At 29.1% G+C, this 19729-nt stretch overlaps 1 protein-coding gene across 1 annotated transcript; it reads left to right on the plus strand.

Moving 5' to 3' along the window:
• The first annotated feature begins 12642 nt into the window (after window positions 1-12642).
• On the plus strand, window positions 12643-17041 carry LOC108342730 (uncharacterized). The gene is made up of 11 exons (XM_017580522.2): window positions 12643-12657; window positions 12951-13210; window positions 15792-15839; window positions 15919-15972; window positions 16056-16092; window positions 16173-16225; window positions 16309-16345; window positions 16426-16478; window positions 16562-16598; window positions 16680-16727; window positions 16838-17041. Exons 1-11 carry the CDS (start codon window positions 12643-12645, stop codon window positions 16853-16855), a joined length of 660 nt encoding a protein of 219 aa, XP_017436011.2. The 3' UTR covers window positions 16856-17041.
• Window positions 17042-19729: the final 2688 nt, after the last annotated feature.

The raw sequence follows: 19729 nt of genomic DNA on the forward strand, positions 1-19729 counted from the left end.
GTTATATTATCCTCAATACCTTTTGGCAGTATTCTAACTCTACATGCACATGACTCATCAAATTTTATTTGCCTTTTAAATGAAATGCATCATTTTCAAAAGCTTTAAGAATTCTAGATTAAGTGTGTTAGAATTTGAGATAGACAATATGATTGTTTATCAAATTTATTTTAAACTATATATCCTTGATTTTTTAAATGTAGATTAAGTGTTCTAAAATTTATTTCTTATTTAGAGAAAATATTTTTTTTTTCGACAAATACAATCGTCTATATATATACGATTAGAATATTGTTTGACCAGTAATAAATATCACAAAAATAGGTTTGTGAATTACTAAAGGAAACTTTTTAGTACAAAGAAAAGAGGAATTTTTCAAGGAAATTTAAGTTTATGAATTGTCGCAATATTCTTTTAATAAACTAAATTTTTCTTTCTTTTCTTTTCTTGTAAAGATTATAATTGTTGTCTCGTATGTTATTGGAATGATCTAAATAAAGAGAAGTATGATTTTCGACTCAAGTAATTGAAATGTAAATACTACTATCAATGTGAACTTAACAAGACGAAAATTCAAAAATATGAAAATTACAATAGTAAACTCTTGAAAGATATTATGTTTCTGTTCATTTTTTAGGTAAAATTTTTCTATATTTCCATACATTTTAACATGCATTTCATAAAATTATAAAATAATTTATTTATTTTTTCATATTTTATTGAAAATTCAAATATAAATCTAAGTCTTATGTTAAATAAATAAAAAAAATAAATACTACATAAAAATAAAACTTATTATTTTGGATAAAAAATCATATTTATATTTTATGTGGTTGAACTCAATTTTTTTAATTAAAAAATACATTTTAAATTGTTAATTTAAAATATATTTTTTATCCTGCAAAATGTAAATCATATTTTTTATATTTCAAGATATGCAATCTAAAATATAAAATTTACATTCTAAAACGTGTATTTCAAAACGAAAATCCTAAACCAAAGATAAATTTAGAATTTTAAAATACAGGGGGCGCATAATGAAATTATGGAGCTGCAGGAAAATTCGGCCCATTTTTAGTGTCTTGGACTTGAGAGGGAAGACTTGATAGGAATGGGCACCCTATATTTCCTCCACCTCCCCACACTATTTTAAATACAATTATATCCTTAAGTTAAAAGAATTTTTACTTTTATCCTATTTTAAATAATTTGAAACCCTAATTTTACTTTCTCAGCATCCACTTACGGAATTCTCTTCCCCTTTCTCCATTTCCGTTTCACCTCCCCACCTCTCACACTTTTTGGTTTGAAAGCTTCCATTGTCGCCGTGATGTGAAGGAGCGTCGCCGCCATGGTGTGGAAGAACATCGAGGAGCGTCCAGAGCATCAACCAGCGTGAGGAAGTATACATCAACGGAGGTGACATCCTTCAACGGATGTCCCCTAATAAAACAAACCCTAAAATAAAAAACGTAACCTTTAAACGGAGGTGACATCTTCAAGGGATGCCACATCCGTTTAAATGTTACGTTTTTTATTTTAGGGTTTTATTTCAAGGTTTATTTGAATACGCACTGGAGGAAGCACGACACGCATTGCACCACGAGAGCGACACTGTACCACGAGAGGGAGACTGTTTGATAAAATTAAAAAATAATAATCCTAAAAATAAAATTTTACTAAAGGGCAAAATAGTAAAGAGAAGATGGATGGAGAAAAGGACAAAATAATAAAAGGAAGGTGAAGAAAGAAATATGTGGTGGTGGAGGGAACAACACCCATAGCAATGTTTGTTTGGTTTCACTGGACTTCCACTTTAGGTTTCATTACCTTTATTCATAATATAACATTAAATATACGAATAAATAACATAGAACACAAAAAAATAAATGTAAAATAAATTAAAAAAAAGGGTGAAACATGTTTTTTTTTTCAAAAGTGTTCTTAAACAAAATATGATTTTATTTATCACAGTTTATAAAAAATATTATTTCATCTTTTAAAGAAATTCTAAGCAATTGGTCAGTTGTTGGCTTATTTTCTAAGCAATGAAGTAACAACATTCCATATGCTGAATCGTTTGACAGTGTATATAATTTGAACACATATTCCAGTTAAAAAAAATGCACGTAACCTCTAAAATGTGATTAGCATAATTGATATGGTTAACAAGAAAATGTAATTAGTGATTCTTAGCGTATGAATTGTTGAAAGTTACCTGTTACTGATTGAATCAGTGAGTTAAATTTTCATAGTAAACAATGACAACTTTTTCTATGTTGTTTCTTGGTAAAAAATAAAGTTTCTTTAGTTGATATTAACAATAAATGTTTTCATTAGAAGTTACCATGGATTACTTCAAACATCCAAGAGAATAGTATGTAATTTACTTAATATTCTTGAAACAAATGTGCCAAATAAATATGCGTATATAATTGGTTTTTTAAAATACCGCATTATTCTTATTAAATAGTTTAATATGAGATATAATAAATACATTTTTAATTAATATTACATTTATATTTCTTGTTTAGGAAATTTGTGTAAGGTTTACTAAACAAAATTTGGGAATAATTATTTCGAAAAAACCAATTATTAAAGAGTTAATTACTATAGTTAGAATAGCCTTTTGAATTTTGTATATTTTTCTACCATTACACCTATTATGAAAAAAAATCACTTTTATTATTTTTAATACTCTCAATCTCTTTGATTATTAATATATTTAGTTTTAGTTTTTATTTAATATATATATAGTTATATACGCATTTTAATAATTTTTTTTACTTATTGCAGGGGCGTCAATTGATCTATCTAGTGTTGTCAAAACGGGTAACTCACCACGGGATCGTTATTTAGTGAGTCAATTCAACTAGGTTTATTTATTAATTAACGAGCCAAAAAAAAATTTGAATCCACCACAAATTGTGAGTTAAATAAATAGGTTGACTCATTGACTTACTTAATTACAGTTTTCTTTTCTTTTGTTTATTTTGTCTCGAGGGATTGAGAGGTAGATTTTAAATCTAACTCAATAATAGAAAATCGGTTTGTAAGATATAATTTGCACACTTGTAAGACCCATGAAAAATATTTATAGTAAATTTTAGTATTTTATTAGTAATAATAATTTTAATGGATAGAAAAATATAAATTTTGGATATAAAATTATAGTAATTTTATAAGGAGAGGTTAAAATTTTTGATAACTCATTTAATATTTTTTTTTTTAAGAAAATCGAATAGTAAAAAGTGAATAGTGAATAGTGAATAGTAAAAAGTAAATAGTAAATAGTAAAAAGTAAATAGTAAAAATAAATTTTCAGCATTTGGATTCCTTAGCATGGAAGTAAGTAGTAGGTAGAAATTAGGATCAGATTTGGTGAGAAAATGATTGAAATATTATTTTTAAATAATATTAAAATAATAAATAATATTAAAATATTAAGGAATAGTAAATTTTTTTTTTACTATAAATAGCCATGGGAGGGAAGGGTATTTTGCACCAAGAGAAGAGGAATCAAGTGAGAGCTTGAGAAATAGAGAAGAAATAGTTAGGGAGAAATTTTTAGTTGCAAGAGTAGAGGTTCTGAAGAGTTTTCGGGGAAACAAATTCGGAGCAGGAGATTAAGTCTGGAATAGAGGTAGGGGAGCTAATTTTTCTAAGCTTTTATATTATGATTTAGTACTGTTTTATTACTATTCATGTCTTGAAATTATGTATGAATATTGTTAATGCTTACTGTGTGTTTATCTATATTGATATTCGGTGTAAATATTATATGCTGTTGTTTTGAATCTGTTAATAAGAAATTTGTTAAAAACTAGTTGATGAACACTTTGGCTAAGGAAAGACTTGGTACTTAAGTTGTCCATTGTGACGCACCTCTCTTTCCTGGAAGTCTACTCGACAGGTTTTTAACTTAAATCTTGTGTACAGATTATGTATTGTTAAATTATCATGTAATATATCTAGTTAGAATATATTCAGTTTGTATGATTTCTGAAATGATTGAAGTTTATTTGATTTGAATTTATGCATCTGAACATGTATGAGTATTACGGGGAGATGTCGTAAGGGTATAATATGAGTCGAGGAATGTGAGTATGGTATGAGTCTCGCGGAGAGATTCTGTAATGTCATGGTAGGTGTATGAGGATTATGGGTAGATTTCGTAATGGTATAATATGAGTTAAGGAATGTGAGCATTGTATGAGTTTCGTGGAGAGGTTCTGTAATGACATGGTATGTGCGTATATGTTGATGTTGAGGGTCATGAAGTTGGAGGTTATCCTGATACTCTAATAATCAATCAGTCTCAAGTAGAGAATGATGAATTATGTGGTGAGAGGGGCAGGAGGTCCTGGTCTATGTGCCGGTTTAGGACATAGTGAGGGGACTAACCTTGTGAATGGTATGGAGGGCAGAATGTCCTGGTCTATGTGCCGGTTTAGGACGTAGTGAGGGGACTAACATTATGAATGGTATGGAGGGCATAATGTCCTGGTCTATGTGCCGGTTTTGGACATAGTGAGGGGACTAAGAATGACATCACAAGTGAAAAACCTTCCGTTGTATCGCTCATCAACATATCGTTGGGATAAGTGCCTATTGAATATCGTGGGGATAAGTGCCTATTGGGTATTATGAAATGAGTGTTTATTTGGGTATTGTGGGATGAGTGTATATTGGGTATTGTGGAATGAGTGTTTATTGGTATTGTGGGATGAGTGTTTATTGGGTATTATGGGATGAATGTCTATTAAGTATTATGGTATTTATTGGGTATTGTGGGACGAGTGTCTAATAGGAATTGTGGTACGATGGTATGAGGGTGTCTGACATAATTATTATATGATGTTTGTATCGAAGTAATTATGCATGTCTTATAAATGAGTTGTTGCATGTTAGCTCACCCTACTTGTTTGTGTTTTGTGTTTGGGTATGTGCGATGATCGTATAATTCGTTATACGGGAGCAGATGAAGGAATGTCGCCTCACATAGTACCAAGGAAAGGGAGGAGTAGAAGAACTATAATTAGAATCTTTTTACATGTATAGACTTATATCAACTAGGAAATTTTAAAGGGTGAGATTACGGAATGTTACCGTAAATGTAATGTTAATTATCAAGTGTGAAAATTTGGGATGTTACATTAATGTGAAAAGTTGGGATGTTACATTAATATGAGAATTTGGGATGTTACATTAATGGTATCAGAGCAGTTCGTCCTTAGGATGACCTCTGTGTCGTGGGTCTGTTGTGTCTTCTTTGTGAAGAATTGAGTCTAAATGGTATACTTACCATTTTCTCCAAGTCTAGATAGTAGAGTATTGTGTCTAACTACTCATGACTTTTACGAGAGATGATTTTCCTTTCTTAATTCTCAAGGTTTATGAAAGATATTATAATTAGTTAAAGCCTTCATAGGGAGATATAATACTAGAATTTGAGTTTCAAAGGATAAGTGAAGATGTTGGTGTTTAGAAGTTATGTTTTAAGATGTTTGCAGGACAAAATCAGGAGATTAGATATCTTACGTTTCACAAAAAGGAGTTAAGTTCAAAGGCTAGATTAAGAGAAGCTTTGGATAAGCATGAATGTAGCAAGGTTTGAGAAATCAGTTTGGTTTAGTATATCAGTAATGTTAGAAGTCAGAAGAGAGGGAAGTGTTGGTGAGAAACGGAGTGGCATTGTGTGAGATTGGTAACATGGATTGATGTATCAGTGATGGTTGGAATCTGAAGAAAGAAAATGGTGGAAGATTTGAAGATAAAGTTTAAAATAAAAAGGGATAGGAATACTGAAGTAGATTAAGGATAAATCAAATATTAGACGAAGAAGAGTAGAAGAGAAGTGGTATAAGGCATAAAGAGGATTGAGAGAAAGTTTAATAGGAGGAGAAATTTGTAAGTTAAGAGAACACGAGGTCTTTAGAGAAGAATGAAGTATTGAATGAATTCTAAGCTAAATGGATGATCAAAAAGAGATGGTTAGATTTTTCCAGTAAATGTATTAGAGATAAAATTTGAGAGTATGTGATTTTGGTATGATGAGTGGTAGAGAAAATCCAGGTACGAAAATTTTGGCTTTCAGCTTATGCAAAGTTTTGGTATTTTTATGGGAGGATTAAAGAGTCATGATTTATGGTTGAAAATTTTATTGATTTTGGAATATTAAAGTTAGTAGAGGTAGTGTAAGTTGAATTAATATTATGAATATGGCAAGATAAGGAAGAAGAAGAGTTTGGAAATAGATAAAAAGAAGAGTTGCAATACTAATGTGATTAGGGAATTTGGAATAATTAAGAAGTTGTAGGTTGTGATTGGAGCAATTTCATCAGGCATAGTTATATGGTAGTATTCAAACCTCAATGGTGATGTAAAGGATGGGTAAAGATTTATATGTCGCACCTTGATCTCTGACCAGTCATGCGAGTGAGTGAACTTATTTATATTTACTTTTAGTTCGCATAAGATAAAAATTTGAGATTTGGTTAACACTAAATATCCTGGGGATATGGTTTTGATCTAGGGAAGCACGTTATAATTGAGGTTGGTTGTAGTTGATTGCCTTGATAATCTCTCTAGATCATTTAACTTATGTGGCATAAGTGGTTTATTTAAATGAGTGGGTGCAGTACTGATAAGGAATCTAGTTAGTTTTAAATTCGACCTTATTGAGATTAAAATAAGTGGTTTCAGAATTTATAACATTGTTGATTGAGTGATCTGTTGAGTCTTATCAGAGATACACAATTGTTAGGTATTGGATTAGAGACAACATTAAGTTTGTGAATTCATATTAGCTTAGGATGTGGGAAGGTATTTTGAGGACAAGGTTTATTTTCCTAAGATTTAGAGTTTATAAGTTAATTCTTGAAGAATGTTTTAAGTCAGGCTAGTAATGTTTGCTAGGAAAATAATTACATGAAGGTTGAGGTAATTTGGAGTATAATCTCGAAAGAAGTTTGATTATTCTAGTTTTGTTAAGTATTTCGGAAGTGTTTATCAGGTGAAGAAAATAGTGGTTCAACATTTAGTGTAGGTTAAATAAAGGATGAGGATCAGTATTTTAGGGATATCTGACCAATGCAAGTGAATGATAGATATTATAGTTTAGGGTATGATCGAAAGGATGGTTTGGTCATGTTCCAATATGTTTTTAGAAGTTTATGGTCTTCAAGAATTGTGAGTTGATTGTTGAACATTAAGTGTGGTTAAGGGTGAAGGCAATATTACCAAGAGTCAGATAAGTTCATCAAGGACGAGTGAAGGAAATGATGCATGATCTTAAGTGTGGAAGGGTTTCTATGGATGTTATAAAGCATACTCAAATTAGGTATTACTTTTGGACAAGTTCTTGATAAATGGGTATAGAAAAGAAAACATAAGGATGAATTATTTAGTAATAGTGTTTTGGACTCCGTGAAATCATCAGAGTAATTATAAATTTTACGGAGAATAGAAGTAGAGGGTAAGGTGGAACAATCTAGTATAATTTTGGTAAACATAAGTGGCTTTTAGAGGTGTACAATTTCTAGGAGTAGAAATTGTGTTGAGAAAATATAATGGAAGGTTGTTACAGAAAAAGAATGATTCTTAGAGTTTTACAGGGACATGAAAGTCTTAAATAGGGATATATAAGGAGAATCACTTTCTGGTTATAGTAGGAATGAAAAGTTTTCTGGAATTTTGTGATTAATAGTTTATGAGTAATGAGTTCTTTTAAAACATTAATGAATTATTTTGAGACTAGTGGGGTATGTGTAATGGTGGTTTTGACGAGGCTAGAAGTGACAAGTAAGAGTGTTCTGAAGGTTTATGATTTTAATTTTTTCGTGAGTACATTTCAATTTGAGATGCTAGAAATTTTATGCACAAAATAAGTAGAGTAAATGAGTTTACAAGGAAACTAGAAGATAAGGTGAAATAATCATAACTTTATTTTTTTTATGTCAAATTTTCGAATTTTCGAGGACGAAAATTTTTGTTGTTGGGGAGAATGTAAGACCCATGAAAAATATTTATAGTAAATTTTAGTATTTTATTAGTAATAATAATTTTAATGGATAGAAAAATATATATTTTGGATATAAAATTATAGTAATTTTATAAGGAGAGGTTAAAATTTTTGATAACTCATTTAGTATTTTTTTTTTTAAGAAAATCGAATAGTAAAAAGTGAATAGTGAATAGTAAATAGTAAAAAGTAAATAGTAAATAGTAAAAAATAAATAGTAAAAATAAATTTTCAGCATTTGGATTCCTTAGCATGGAAGTAAGTAGTAGGTAGAAATTAGGATCAGATTTGGTGAGAAAATGATTGAAATATTATTTTTAAATAATATTAAAATAATAAATAATATTAAAATATTAAGGAATAGTAAATTTTTTTTTTACTATAAATAGCCATGGGAGGGAAGGGTATTTTGCACCAAGAGAAGAGGAATCAAGTGAGAGCTTGAGAAATAGAGAAGAAATAGTTAGGGAGAAATTTTTAGTTGCAAGAAGAGTAGAGGTTCTGAAGAGTTTTCGGGGAAACAAATTCGGAGCAGGAGATTAAGTCTGGAATAGAGGTAGGGGAGCTAATTTTTCTAAGCTTTTATATTATGATTTAGTACTGTTTTATTACTATTCATGTCTTGAAATTATGTATGAATATTGTTAATGCTTACTGTGTGTTTATCTATATTGATATTCGGTGTAAATATTATATGCTGTTGTTTTGAATCTGTTAATAAGAAATTTGTTAAAAACTAGTTGAGGAACACTTTGGCTAAGGAAAGACTTGGTACTTAAGTTGTCCATTGTGACGCACCTCTCTTTCCTGGAAGTCTACTCGACAGGTTTTTAACTTAAATCTTGTGTACAGATTATGTACTGTTAAATTATCATGTAATATATCTAGTTAGAATATATTCAGTTTGTATGATTTCTGAAATGATTGAAGTTTATTTGATTTGAATTTATGCATCTGAACATGTATGAGTATTACGGGGAGATGTCGTAAGGGTATAATATGAGTCGAGGAATGTGAGTATGGTATGAGTCTCGCGGAGAGATTCTGTAATGTCATGGTAGGTGTATGAGGATTATGGGTAGATTTCGTAATGGTATAATATGAGTTAAGGAATGTGAGCATTGTATGAGTTTCGTGGAGAGGTTTTGTAATGACATGGTATGTGCGTATATGTTGATGTTGAGGGTCATGAAGTTGGAGGTTATCCTGATACTCTAATAATCAATCAGTCTCAAGTAGAGAATGATGAATTATGTGGTGAGAGGGGCAGGAGGTCCTGGTCTATGTGCCGGTTTAGGACATAGTGAGGGGACTAACCTTGTGAATGGTATGGAGGGCAGAATGTCCTGGTCTATGTGCCGGTTTAGGACGTAGTGAGGGGACTAACATTATGAATGGTATGGAGGGCATAATGTCCTGGTCTATGTGCCGGTTTTGGACATAGTGAGGGGACTAAGAATGACATCACAAGTGAAAAACCTTCCGTTGTATCGCTCATCAACATATCGTTGGGATAAGTGCCTATTGAATATCGTGGGGATAAGTGCCTATTGGGTATTATGAAATGAGTGTTTATTTGGGTATTGTGGGATGAGTGTATATTGGGTATTGTGGAATGAGTGTTTATTGGTATTGTGGGATGAGTGTTTATTGGGTATTATGGGATGAATGTCTATTAAGTATTATGGTATTTATTGGGTATTGTGGGACGAGTGTCTAATAGGAATTGTGGTACGATGGTATGAGGGTGTCTGACATAATTATTATATGATGTTTGTATCGAAGTAATTATGCATGTCTTATAAATGAGTTGTTGCATGTTAGCTCACCCTACTTGTTTGTGTTTTGTGTTTGGGTATGTGCGATGATCGTATAATTCGTTATACGGGAGCAGATGAAGGAATGTCGCCTCACATAGTACCAAGGAAAGGGAGGAGTAGAAGAACTATAATTAGAATCTTTTTACATGTATAGACTTATATCAACTAGGAAATTTTAAAGGGTGAGATTACGGAATGTTACCGTAAATGTAATGTTAATTATCAAGTGTGAAAATTTGGGATGTTACATTAATGTGAAAAGTTGGGATGTTACATTAATATGAGAATTTGGGATGTTACAACACTTATATATATTTTAAATTCATTATATCTTTAATCAATGTGAAATCTTCAACGTAATCCCACGTCGAAACATATAAATATTGAGTGTGAAAAAAGAAACAAACATTAGTATGACGTCTCACAGCGAGTGTACATGATAAATCTAATAAACAGAAAAAGAATAAACTTGAATTCATAGTTTTGATATCAATATTAAGAAGTCAACTTTAAATTTAATGTAATTTTATAAAATTTTGTAAAGTGAAATTTATACTTATATTATATATTGTAAATACATTTTATCTTTAGTTGATGTGAATACTTTATAGAAAACTTGTCATGAATGTTTGATAGGTTTTATTTGACTTAAAGTGAAGCTTTTGGTTTTATTACTTTGACACTGGAAAACATAAATAATATAATATATGAATAAATAATATAGAATATAAACAAATAATAGTAAAATAAGCTTAAAAGAATTTAAACTTTTCTTTATTCGAATGTTATTTTATTCTCAAATTCATAACAACCATACATTTCTATTTTGAATTTTGCCACGTCACTCTAAGCGGTATGACATCGGGGTTATTTCATCTTAATTATAGCTAATAATAACAAAATACAAACAATTATTTAAGTTTAACATATAGTTTTGATCCATAAAAATATGATTTTATTTATCCTACTTTATAAAAAAATATTATTTTATCCTTAGAAGAAATAGTAAAGGTATATTTGTCATCGATCAGTTATAATTATTTCATGTGACTTTTAAGGCGATAATTATAATTAGTATGATTAGCGTTTTAATTAAGTTAATAAAATGTAACCAACACTGTAAAAGAAGATAAGGCTCAACAAAGGAACAATTAGTCAGCTGTTAGCTTATTTTCTAAGCAATGAAGTGACAATATTCTAAATTGATGTTTATCAGTATAATTTGATGTCAAAGCAGAGAAACAAGACAAAAAAAAAAATTGAATAAAGAATCTGAATTGTTCTCGATATGAAACATTTATTAGTAGCTTGGTTGGATTGTCGAAGTATTTATTAGTAGCTTGGTTGGTTTCCATTCCCAACCCAAAGCTAAGAAAATTAACACTGGTTTTCTGGTTTTAAGGTATCTGCAGAAACAAGATGATGTGGCGTTTCAGGAAAACATGTGTTGAAAAACACAACTCTCGGGGTAATATGGTGAGGAAGATAGAAGAAGTGGTTGTGATAAAAAAAGTCAATGCTTCAAATAAAAAACAAGAGAGAAAACCACCAAGTAAAGGTATTAAAGATTATCCCTCTCATGCACCTCTTTCTTCTCTTCACAAATTTCAATTCACTTTTGTTCATTATTGTTAACTTTGCATGCTCATGTTTAAACAATACCATCATATTCTTTTTGTTTTCTCTCACTCATTTGGATTTAACAATACTTTTCACTTTTCATTTTTCTTACTATTTTTTTTTATCAATAATGTTATGATAACACATATTAATATTTATTTGACATATATGAGATAAAATAATTATAAAAAAAATAAACTTTTATGTTTATAAAAAAAATGAAAAATATATTGTTAATGATTCTTATTATTTTTGTTTTGTGAGAAAAGGAATCTGACCCATAGATAAGTTGTTTCAAAATAGATATCCCACTCAAGATTATGTAATTGTAAATACATGATTTGGGTGAACTAAAGCATCAATTTCTTGACTTGTTCAACCAAAGTTCTTATAAATATTCTTCTTTTATGAACGTATTATAACTCTACATGCACATGACTCATCAAATTTTATTTGCCTTTTATTTTGGTCCTTCAAATGAAATGCATCATTGTCAAAAGCTTTAAGAATTCTAGATTAAGCGTGTTAGAATTTGAGATAGACAATATGATTGTTTATCAAATTTATTTTAAACTATATATCCTTGATTTTTGAAATGTAGATTAAGTGTTCTAAAATTTATTTCTCTTGGTTAGAGAAAACATTTTTTTTCCGACAAATACAATCGTCTTGTTATATATATATATATATATATGGCTAGAATATTGTTTGACCAATAATAAATATCACAAAAATAGTTTGTGAATTGTTAAAGGAATTTTTTTAGTACAAAAAAAAAAGTAATAGAAATAATTTTAAGTTTAACTCAGCATGAGAGTAGTCCAATAGCGAATGAAATAGAAAGTCTATATAAGTTTTTATAACCTGATTTTATGAAATTGAGTTAGGCTTAAAGTGGAGAAATTTTTCAAAGAAATTTAGGTTTATGAATTGTCACAATTCTTTTAATAAACTAATATTTTTTTTAAAGATTATAATTGTTGTCTCGTATGTTATTGGAATGATCTAAATAAAGAAAGTATGATTTTCGACTGAAGTAAATTAAATGTAAATACTACGTGAACTTAACAAAGACGAAAATTTAAATATATCAAAATTACAATAATAAACTCTTGAAAGATATTATATTTCATATACAAACAAAATTTACTTAATACAATACTAGGGATTGAATTTTGAATGACGGTTAAAATAGTATGTAACAACGATTTTTTAAAATCATCGTTATTTTAACTCTTATTAAAAATTTCATAATGAATAAAGCCGTCTTTTAGGAATAGAATATGTAAATAAGAACTTTACAATAGAAAATATTGGAGGAGAAATCTGATTTTACTATATTTTTCCTCTTCTAACATGACTAAGACCACTAATTAAAGTTTAATTCCTTAAATTATTAATTCTTTGATTTATAATTGTTAAAAAATCAGCTCAATATATAGTTTATTGGTTTTGATATTTGAACTGGTGGCTTTTCAAAAACAAAGGATATTGTGGTTGTAAAGGGTAGTGATGCGAAGGTTTCAAAAACAAAGGAAATTGAGGTTGTAAAGGTTAGTGATACTGAAGATACAACTTCTTTGGAACTTGAAGCTGATGATACAAATTCTGATTCCTCAGAAGCTGAAGATATGAACTCTGATGAATCAGAAACTGAATATATGACTGCTGAGAAATCTGAAACTGAGAATATAAATTCTGAGGAATCATCAGAAGAAGTTGAGGATTCAGATGATGAGCCACCAAGGTATGTTCACATGTTCACAACAACTTAACCAAACGAAAATCGTAACTATTGTTGAAGAAGAAAAAAGAAAAAAGAAATGTTCATCAATAACAAGATACTCAAGCATCTTTTGAAAGAATTATGCTATGGTGGTTGTTCTTCTCATTGACTTTTGAGTTGAGTTTGTTTTCTATATATTATCTTTAAGTAATTCATAATTATAGATTATACACTAGTGCAAAAAAGACTTTAACGTTTGATCTCGACGCGACGTTTTTATAGGAGATGTTAATGGAACGTCGGATAGCACAGGTCAGACGTCTATATAGACGTCGGACAATATATATCAGACGTTTGCATAAACGTCTGTCTGGGTGACAACCGACGTCTAAGCCACTGGAACGTGAGTAGCCACTGTAAGCCATTGGACGTCTGTATGTGCACTGACAGACGTCAATAGACGTTGGACAATACCATAACAGACCACTACTGGGTGTTTTTTTTAAAATTAATTTATTTTTACAATAAAACCACACTTAAAAAACAGAAAATTGTCCCAAAACAATAAAATATAATATATATATATATATATATATATATATATATATATATATATACACGTTTCAAGTTAACAAAATACTAAAAAACAATCCAAAACCCAAACTATCAAAAGTTAAAGTTAAACTAAATGTAAATGTTCAACAACAATAACAAATCTTCCTAGGTACATCTTTGAAGATAAGTTGCCCACTCTTGTCTTATCTTCTTAATTGTGTCTTCTGTATAGGAGATGTACTCTTGAAGCGTTACAAAATGAAGAAAGATTCATTATGTTTGCATATGTTCAAAGATGAATTTTATTTTTAATGTATTGAAGGTAAGAATCATTACCTCAATCCAGTCATCTATAATGACAGTTCGAATGATGATCTTAATCCAAGACATCACATAGTAGTCACATTCTCATGAATCTAGCTACTTGTTACACTAAAATGACAAACTAAATATTCAAGCATTTAGACCAAAATGATGGTCTTAATCTAGCTACTTGTTACCCCAAAATTATCTTCCCCAACATCACGTATCATGTCCTCTAAATGATCACTCAACCATTCTTCCACATAATTCGTTCCTCGTGACGTGGTAGACTGGTCCAATACTTCTTCATGCCAAGTCCAAACGGTATAAGTTCTCATTATGCCGAACATGAAAAGATGATCACGCATATTGCTTGAGTCTTGGAGTATTTGATTAAGACAACAAACACAAGGACAAAAATATGTCCCATTCACAAACTTTGCATTTTGTTCAACATATTCCAAGAACTCCGAAACACCCTTCTCATATTCTTCACTGATGCGACGTTCATTCATCCATCTTCGATCCATACTATGTACATACTTCATCAGTTTCAATTTTTTAACTCTCACAAGGTTAGGCCCTACCCATTCAGAAAAATTATTTTTCATAATTTGCTAAGTCACGTGCAAAGAAGTCTAACATGATAAATTTGATAAGATTTCGACAACATTTTGCATTGGTCTTCGAAATACACAAAATGAGAGTAGTCAATGATGACCATAATCAAATATGCATCCGGAAAACAACAGAAATAATCTGAACTGAAATTTTATCAATCTTATCCATAAACTCCAATGTACAAGTTATAGCAAATTATGAAAATTAATTTTTCTAAACTTTCCAATCAGACAATTCAAAATTTAATACAAACAATTAAAAGATTAATCGTTTGTGTTAAATTTCAAACGAAAACTAAGTTTCACTCAATGATTTGATACTTATAATCTAACATGCCAATCATAATAACACAACAAAACTTTATCACATGCATATTCAAAAGCCAATAACATGCATACCTAAAAGCCAATAACATGCATACACAAAAACCAATAACATGCATACACAACATCCAATGACATACATATATCCAAAAGCTAATAACATGCATATATCCAAAAGCCAATAACATGAATATCCAAAAGCCAATAACATGCATAACCAAAAGCCAATGGCAATTGAACAGTCACTTTTCGCAGCCCATTTGGTGTCCAGGAGGGGGGCTGACGTTTAAATAGCCTATAAACGTCGGAGTGGCGGGATCGGACATCTAAATGACATCAAAAATTAACTTTTTGGATTCTGGGCTGACCCTTTAGGCGTCTGATATGGGTGGTCGACTATAGACGTCAGCCCCCCTGCACCCCGACGTTTATAACGAATAAATAATTATTTTTTTTACTTTTTCGTATCTTTTTGGTGTCTATTTGGAGGAGCTGACGTGTATGAGTAGTTAGACGTTGGTGCCCCCCATAACCGACGTTTAAATACTTGTTCTACTTACGAAAATGCCACCAGTCATTTTTTAAGTTTGATATTCAGGAGTCGAATGTCTAAACGGTGACGTGAAAGACTTTTTCTACACCAATGATATAGCCTTTATTTTTTCAGAAAAATAGTAATTATAGGAGAAGAATATAAAGAAAAGAATTTTTTTTGTATGAATGCATAAAGGAGTAATTTGTCTATGGAGAGGTGTGTTATATGGTTCATAATTTTTTCTTATCTTTTTATATGAATGCAGATGTCCCGTGGATTCCACTTCAAAAAGAAGTAATTTGTCTACGGGGAGGTTGTCATAAGGTTCATAATTTCTTTGACAACTTTATTAATGAAAAAAATCTTTAAGGTTAATTTTTATATGAATGCAGCTCTCTCGCGGATTTGGATATAAAAAGGAGTAATAATTTGTATGTTGATGAAAGGTATGTCATAAGATTCATAATTTTTTCTTATCTTTATTAATGAAAAAAAAAATTCTTAAGATCAACTTTTTATATGAATGTAGGGTTCACTTCAGTATTCAGGGGATAAATTATGGATGGGTATGTTATAAGTTTCATCATTTTTTCTTATCTTTTATAAATGAAAAAAAAATTAAGGTCAACAGTTTACTTGAATGTAGCCATCCAAAGATATTCAATCGAAGGATAAGGGAATTTTCAATGCTGATGAAAGGTATGTCATAAGATTCATAATTTTTTCTTATCTTTATTAATGAAAAAAAAAATTCTTAAGATCAACCTTTTATATGAATGTAGGGTTCACATCAGTATTCAGGGGTTGAATTATGAAGGGGTATGTTATAAGTTTCATCATTTTTTCTTATCTTTTATAAATGAAAAAAAAATTAAGGTCAACAGTTTACTTGAATGTAGCCACCCAAAGATATTCAATCGAAGGATAAGGGAATTTTCAATGCTGATGAAAGGTATGTCATAAAATTCATAATTTTTTCTTATCTTTATTAATGAAAAAAAAAATTCTTAAGATCAACCTTTTATATGAATGTAGGGTTCACATCAGTATTCAGGGGTTCAATTATGGAGGGGTATGTTATAAGTTTCATCATTTTTTCTTATCTTTTATAAATGAAAAAAAAAATTAAGGTCAACCGTTTACTTGAATGTAGCCACCCAAAGATATTCAATCGAAGGATAAGGGAATTTTTTATGGGCAGGTAAAATTATGTAAAGTATATATTCTAATGTGATTATCAACAACAAAGTAGTGTAATTAATAATTGACAATTGATTCTCTTTTTCTTTGTTGTTTTGTTGTTACAATCAGAGACAGAGACTCAAGTAACTATACGTGTGAATATTCACGGTTACGGCCTACCGAAGGAGAATTTCTGTTCCTGTTAATATGTAGCCATAAACTACAATCAATGACACTAGTTTAATTATAATAAAATACAAACTCAAGAGAGCTTTGCAAACTTATCTGTATTCTCCTAAATAATTCAAGGTTTTAATGTTGTTGTTAAATGTCAATTGACCACTAACCTAATTTGGATGGTTGTTGGTTATGTGGTATAATTATATGTGTGTGCTTCTATGTATGATTGTTATATTATCTTGAATAACTTTTGAGAGTGTTCTTCTTTTCCCACATGCATGCACTCAACGAAACCTTTTTGCCTTTATTTTGGCACGGATCGGTTATAGGTCCTAGAATTTATTAAAGGATTATTTTTCTCAAAGATACTATTATATGGTACTTTAGAAAGGGGATATTTTGACAAAACATTATTTAGTATGAGGAAAACTTTGTTCTTTACCCCACATACAATGTTAATATTAAGTCTTATCAATGGATGAAGATCCTGAGAACTTTAAGTTTTATCATCTTTTACAGTTAGTGTAGGATAATCTTGTCATGTCAAATATCTTATTTATAGTTGATATCAGTTATTTAAGTGAATCACATCATAATATTTAATCTAAAATGTTAAATATAGAAAGGGTTGCACTTTAATTATTATTTTTAATTTTTACAGTTTTCTTTTTTTTTGCTCATTTTGTCTCAGAGGAATTGAGAGATAGATTTTAAACCTAACTAAATAATAGAAAATCGGTTTGTAAGATATAAATTGCACACTTATATATTTTAAATTCATTATATCTTTAATCAACGTCGAAACATATAAATATTGAGTGAAAAAAAAACATTAGTGTGATGTCTGATAATGAGTGTACATGATAAATTTAATAAACAAAAAAAAGATAAACTTGAATTCATAGTTTTGATATAAGAAGTCAACTTTAAATTTAATTTAATCTTATAAAATTTTGTAAAGTGAAGTTGATACTTATATTACATATTGTAAATAAATTTTATCTTTAATGTGAATACTTCATAGAAGACTTACCATGAATGTTTGATAGGTTTTATTTGACTTAAAGTGAAGGTTTTGGTTTTATTACTTTGAAACTGGAGAACATAAATAATATAATATATGAATAAATAATATAGAATATAAACAAATAATAGTAAAATAAGCTGAAAAGAATTTAAACTTTTCTTTATTCGAATGTTATTTTATTCTCAAATTCATAACAACCATACATTTCTATTTTGAATTTTGCCACGTCACTCTAAGCACTAATCGGTATGACATCGGGGTTATTCCATCTTAATTATAGCTAATAATAACAAAATACAAACAATTATTTAAGTTTAACATATAGTTTTGATCCATAAAAATATGATTTTATTTATCCTACTTTATAAAAAAATATTATTTTATCCTTAGAAGAAATACTAAACGTATATTTGTCATCGATCAGTTATAATTATTTCATGTGACTTTTAAGGCGATAATTATAATTAGTATGATTAGCGTTTTAATTAAGTTAATAAAATGTAACCAACACTGTAAAAGAAGATAAGGCTCAACAAAGGAACAATTAGTCAGCTGTTAGTTTATTTTCTAAGCAATGAAGTGACAATATTCTAAATTGATGTTTATCAGTATAATTTGATGTCAAAGCAGAGAAACAAGACATAAAAAAAAATTGAATAAAGAATCTTTTGTTCATTATTGTTCTCTTCACAAATTTCAATTCACTTTTGTTCATTATTGTTAACTTTGCATGCTCATGTTTAAACAATACCATCATATTCTTTTTGTTTTCTCTCCCTCATTTGGATTTAACAATACTTTTCACTTTTCACTTTTCTTACTATTTTTTTTATCAATAATGTTATGATAACACATATTAATATTTATTTGACATATATGAGATAAAATAATTATAAAAAAAAATAAACTTTTATGTTTATTAAAAAAATGAAAAATATATTGTTAATGATTCTTATTATTTTTGTTTTATGAGAAAAGGAATCTGACCCATAGATAAGTTGTTTCAAAATAGATATCCCACTTAAGATTATGTAATTGTAAATACATGATTTGGGTGAACTAAAGCATCAATTTCTTAACTTGTTCAACCAAAGTTCTTATAAATATCCTTCTTTTATGAAAGTAATTGTGGTCTCTTGTCCAACCCTCGTAGACAATTCCCTCCTCAAGGTATTGTTAGTTCATATTTCTGTTATGTGTCCAACCCTCGTAGACAATTATCTTTCACTTAATTACATGATTGAGTGAGGAAGTATCAAATGGTCAATATGTAACCCTCTTATCCAAAATATAAGACATATAGCATAAGAGAGACATGTACATAATATAAAATATTTTAAGGATATTACATAAACATACACAATAAATAAATAAATAAATATATATATATATATATATATATATATATATATATATATATATATATATATTTACAACGACATCAAAAATAAAATTTTCAGTGTCTTTCATATGCTGTTCGTGCACCTATTTCTACATTTGCTCATGTTAACACAATCATAACATATATCATGACAATAAAATTAATTGTAACTTTTGAAAATAATTTCTTGCATAAGATATATAAAAATAATAATTTCATTAGCAATTCATAAACAAAGATTTTTTTTATAAGAACGAGAATTCTAATTCAATATCCAATATAATCCTTTCTCAAACAATAAAAATGTATATAATATGACTCAAAAGTGCTTACATAAATTTTTGATACCTTTTTATATACAGTCACGTAAGTTTAAAAAAACTTAAAAACCCTAAAATAAAATCCAAAGTCCAAAGCATATAAAAATAACACA

Source organism: Vigna angularis, chromosome 6 (genome assembly GCF_016808095.1).
Source record: "Vigna angularis cultivar LongXiaoDou No.4 chromosome 6, ASM1680809v1, whole genome shotgun sequence".
NCBI classification, from domain to species: Eukaryota; Viridiplantae; Streptophyta; class Magnoliopsida; order Fabales; family Fabaceae; genus Vigna; species Vigna angularis.

Bases quoted from the DNA above. Each gene is read 5' to 3' on its own strand.
- LOC108342730 (XM_017580522.2), top strand. The intron at 15,973-16,055 runs GTATGTCATAAG...ATATGAATGTAG, and splicing joins AATTTGTATGTTGATGAAAG to GGTTCACTTCAGTATTCAGG. The intron at 16,479-16,561 runs GTATGTCATAAA...ATATGAATGTAG, and splicing joins ATTTTCAATGCTGATGAAAG to GGTTCACATCAGTATTCAGG.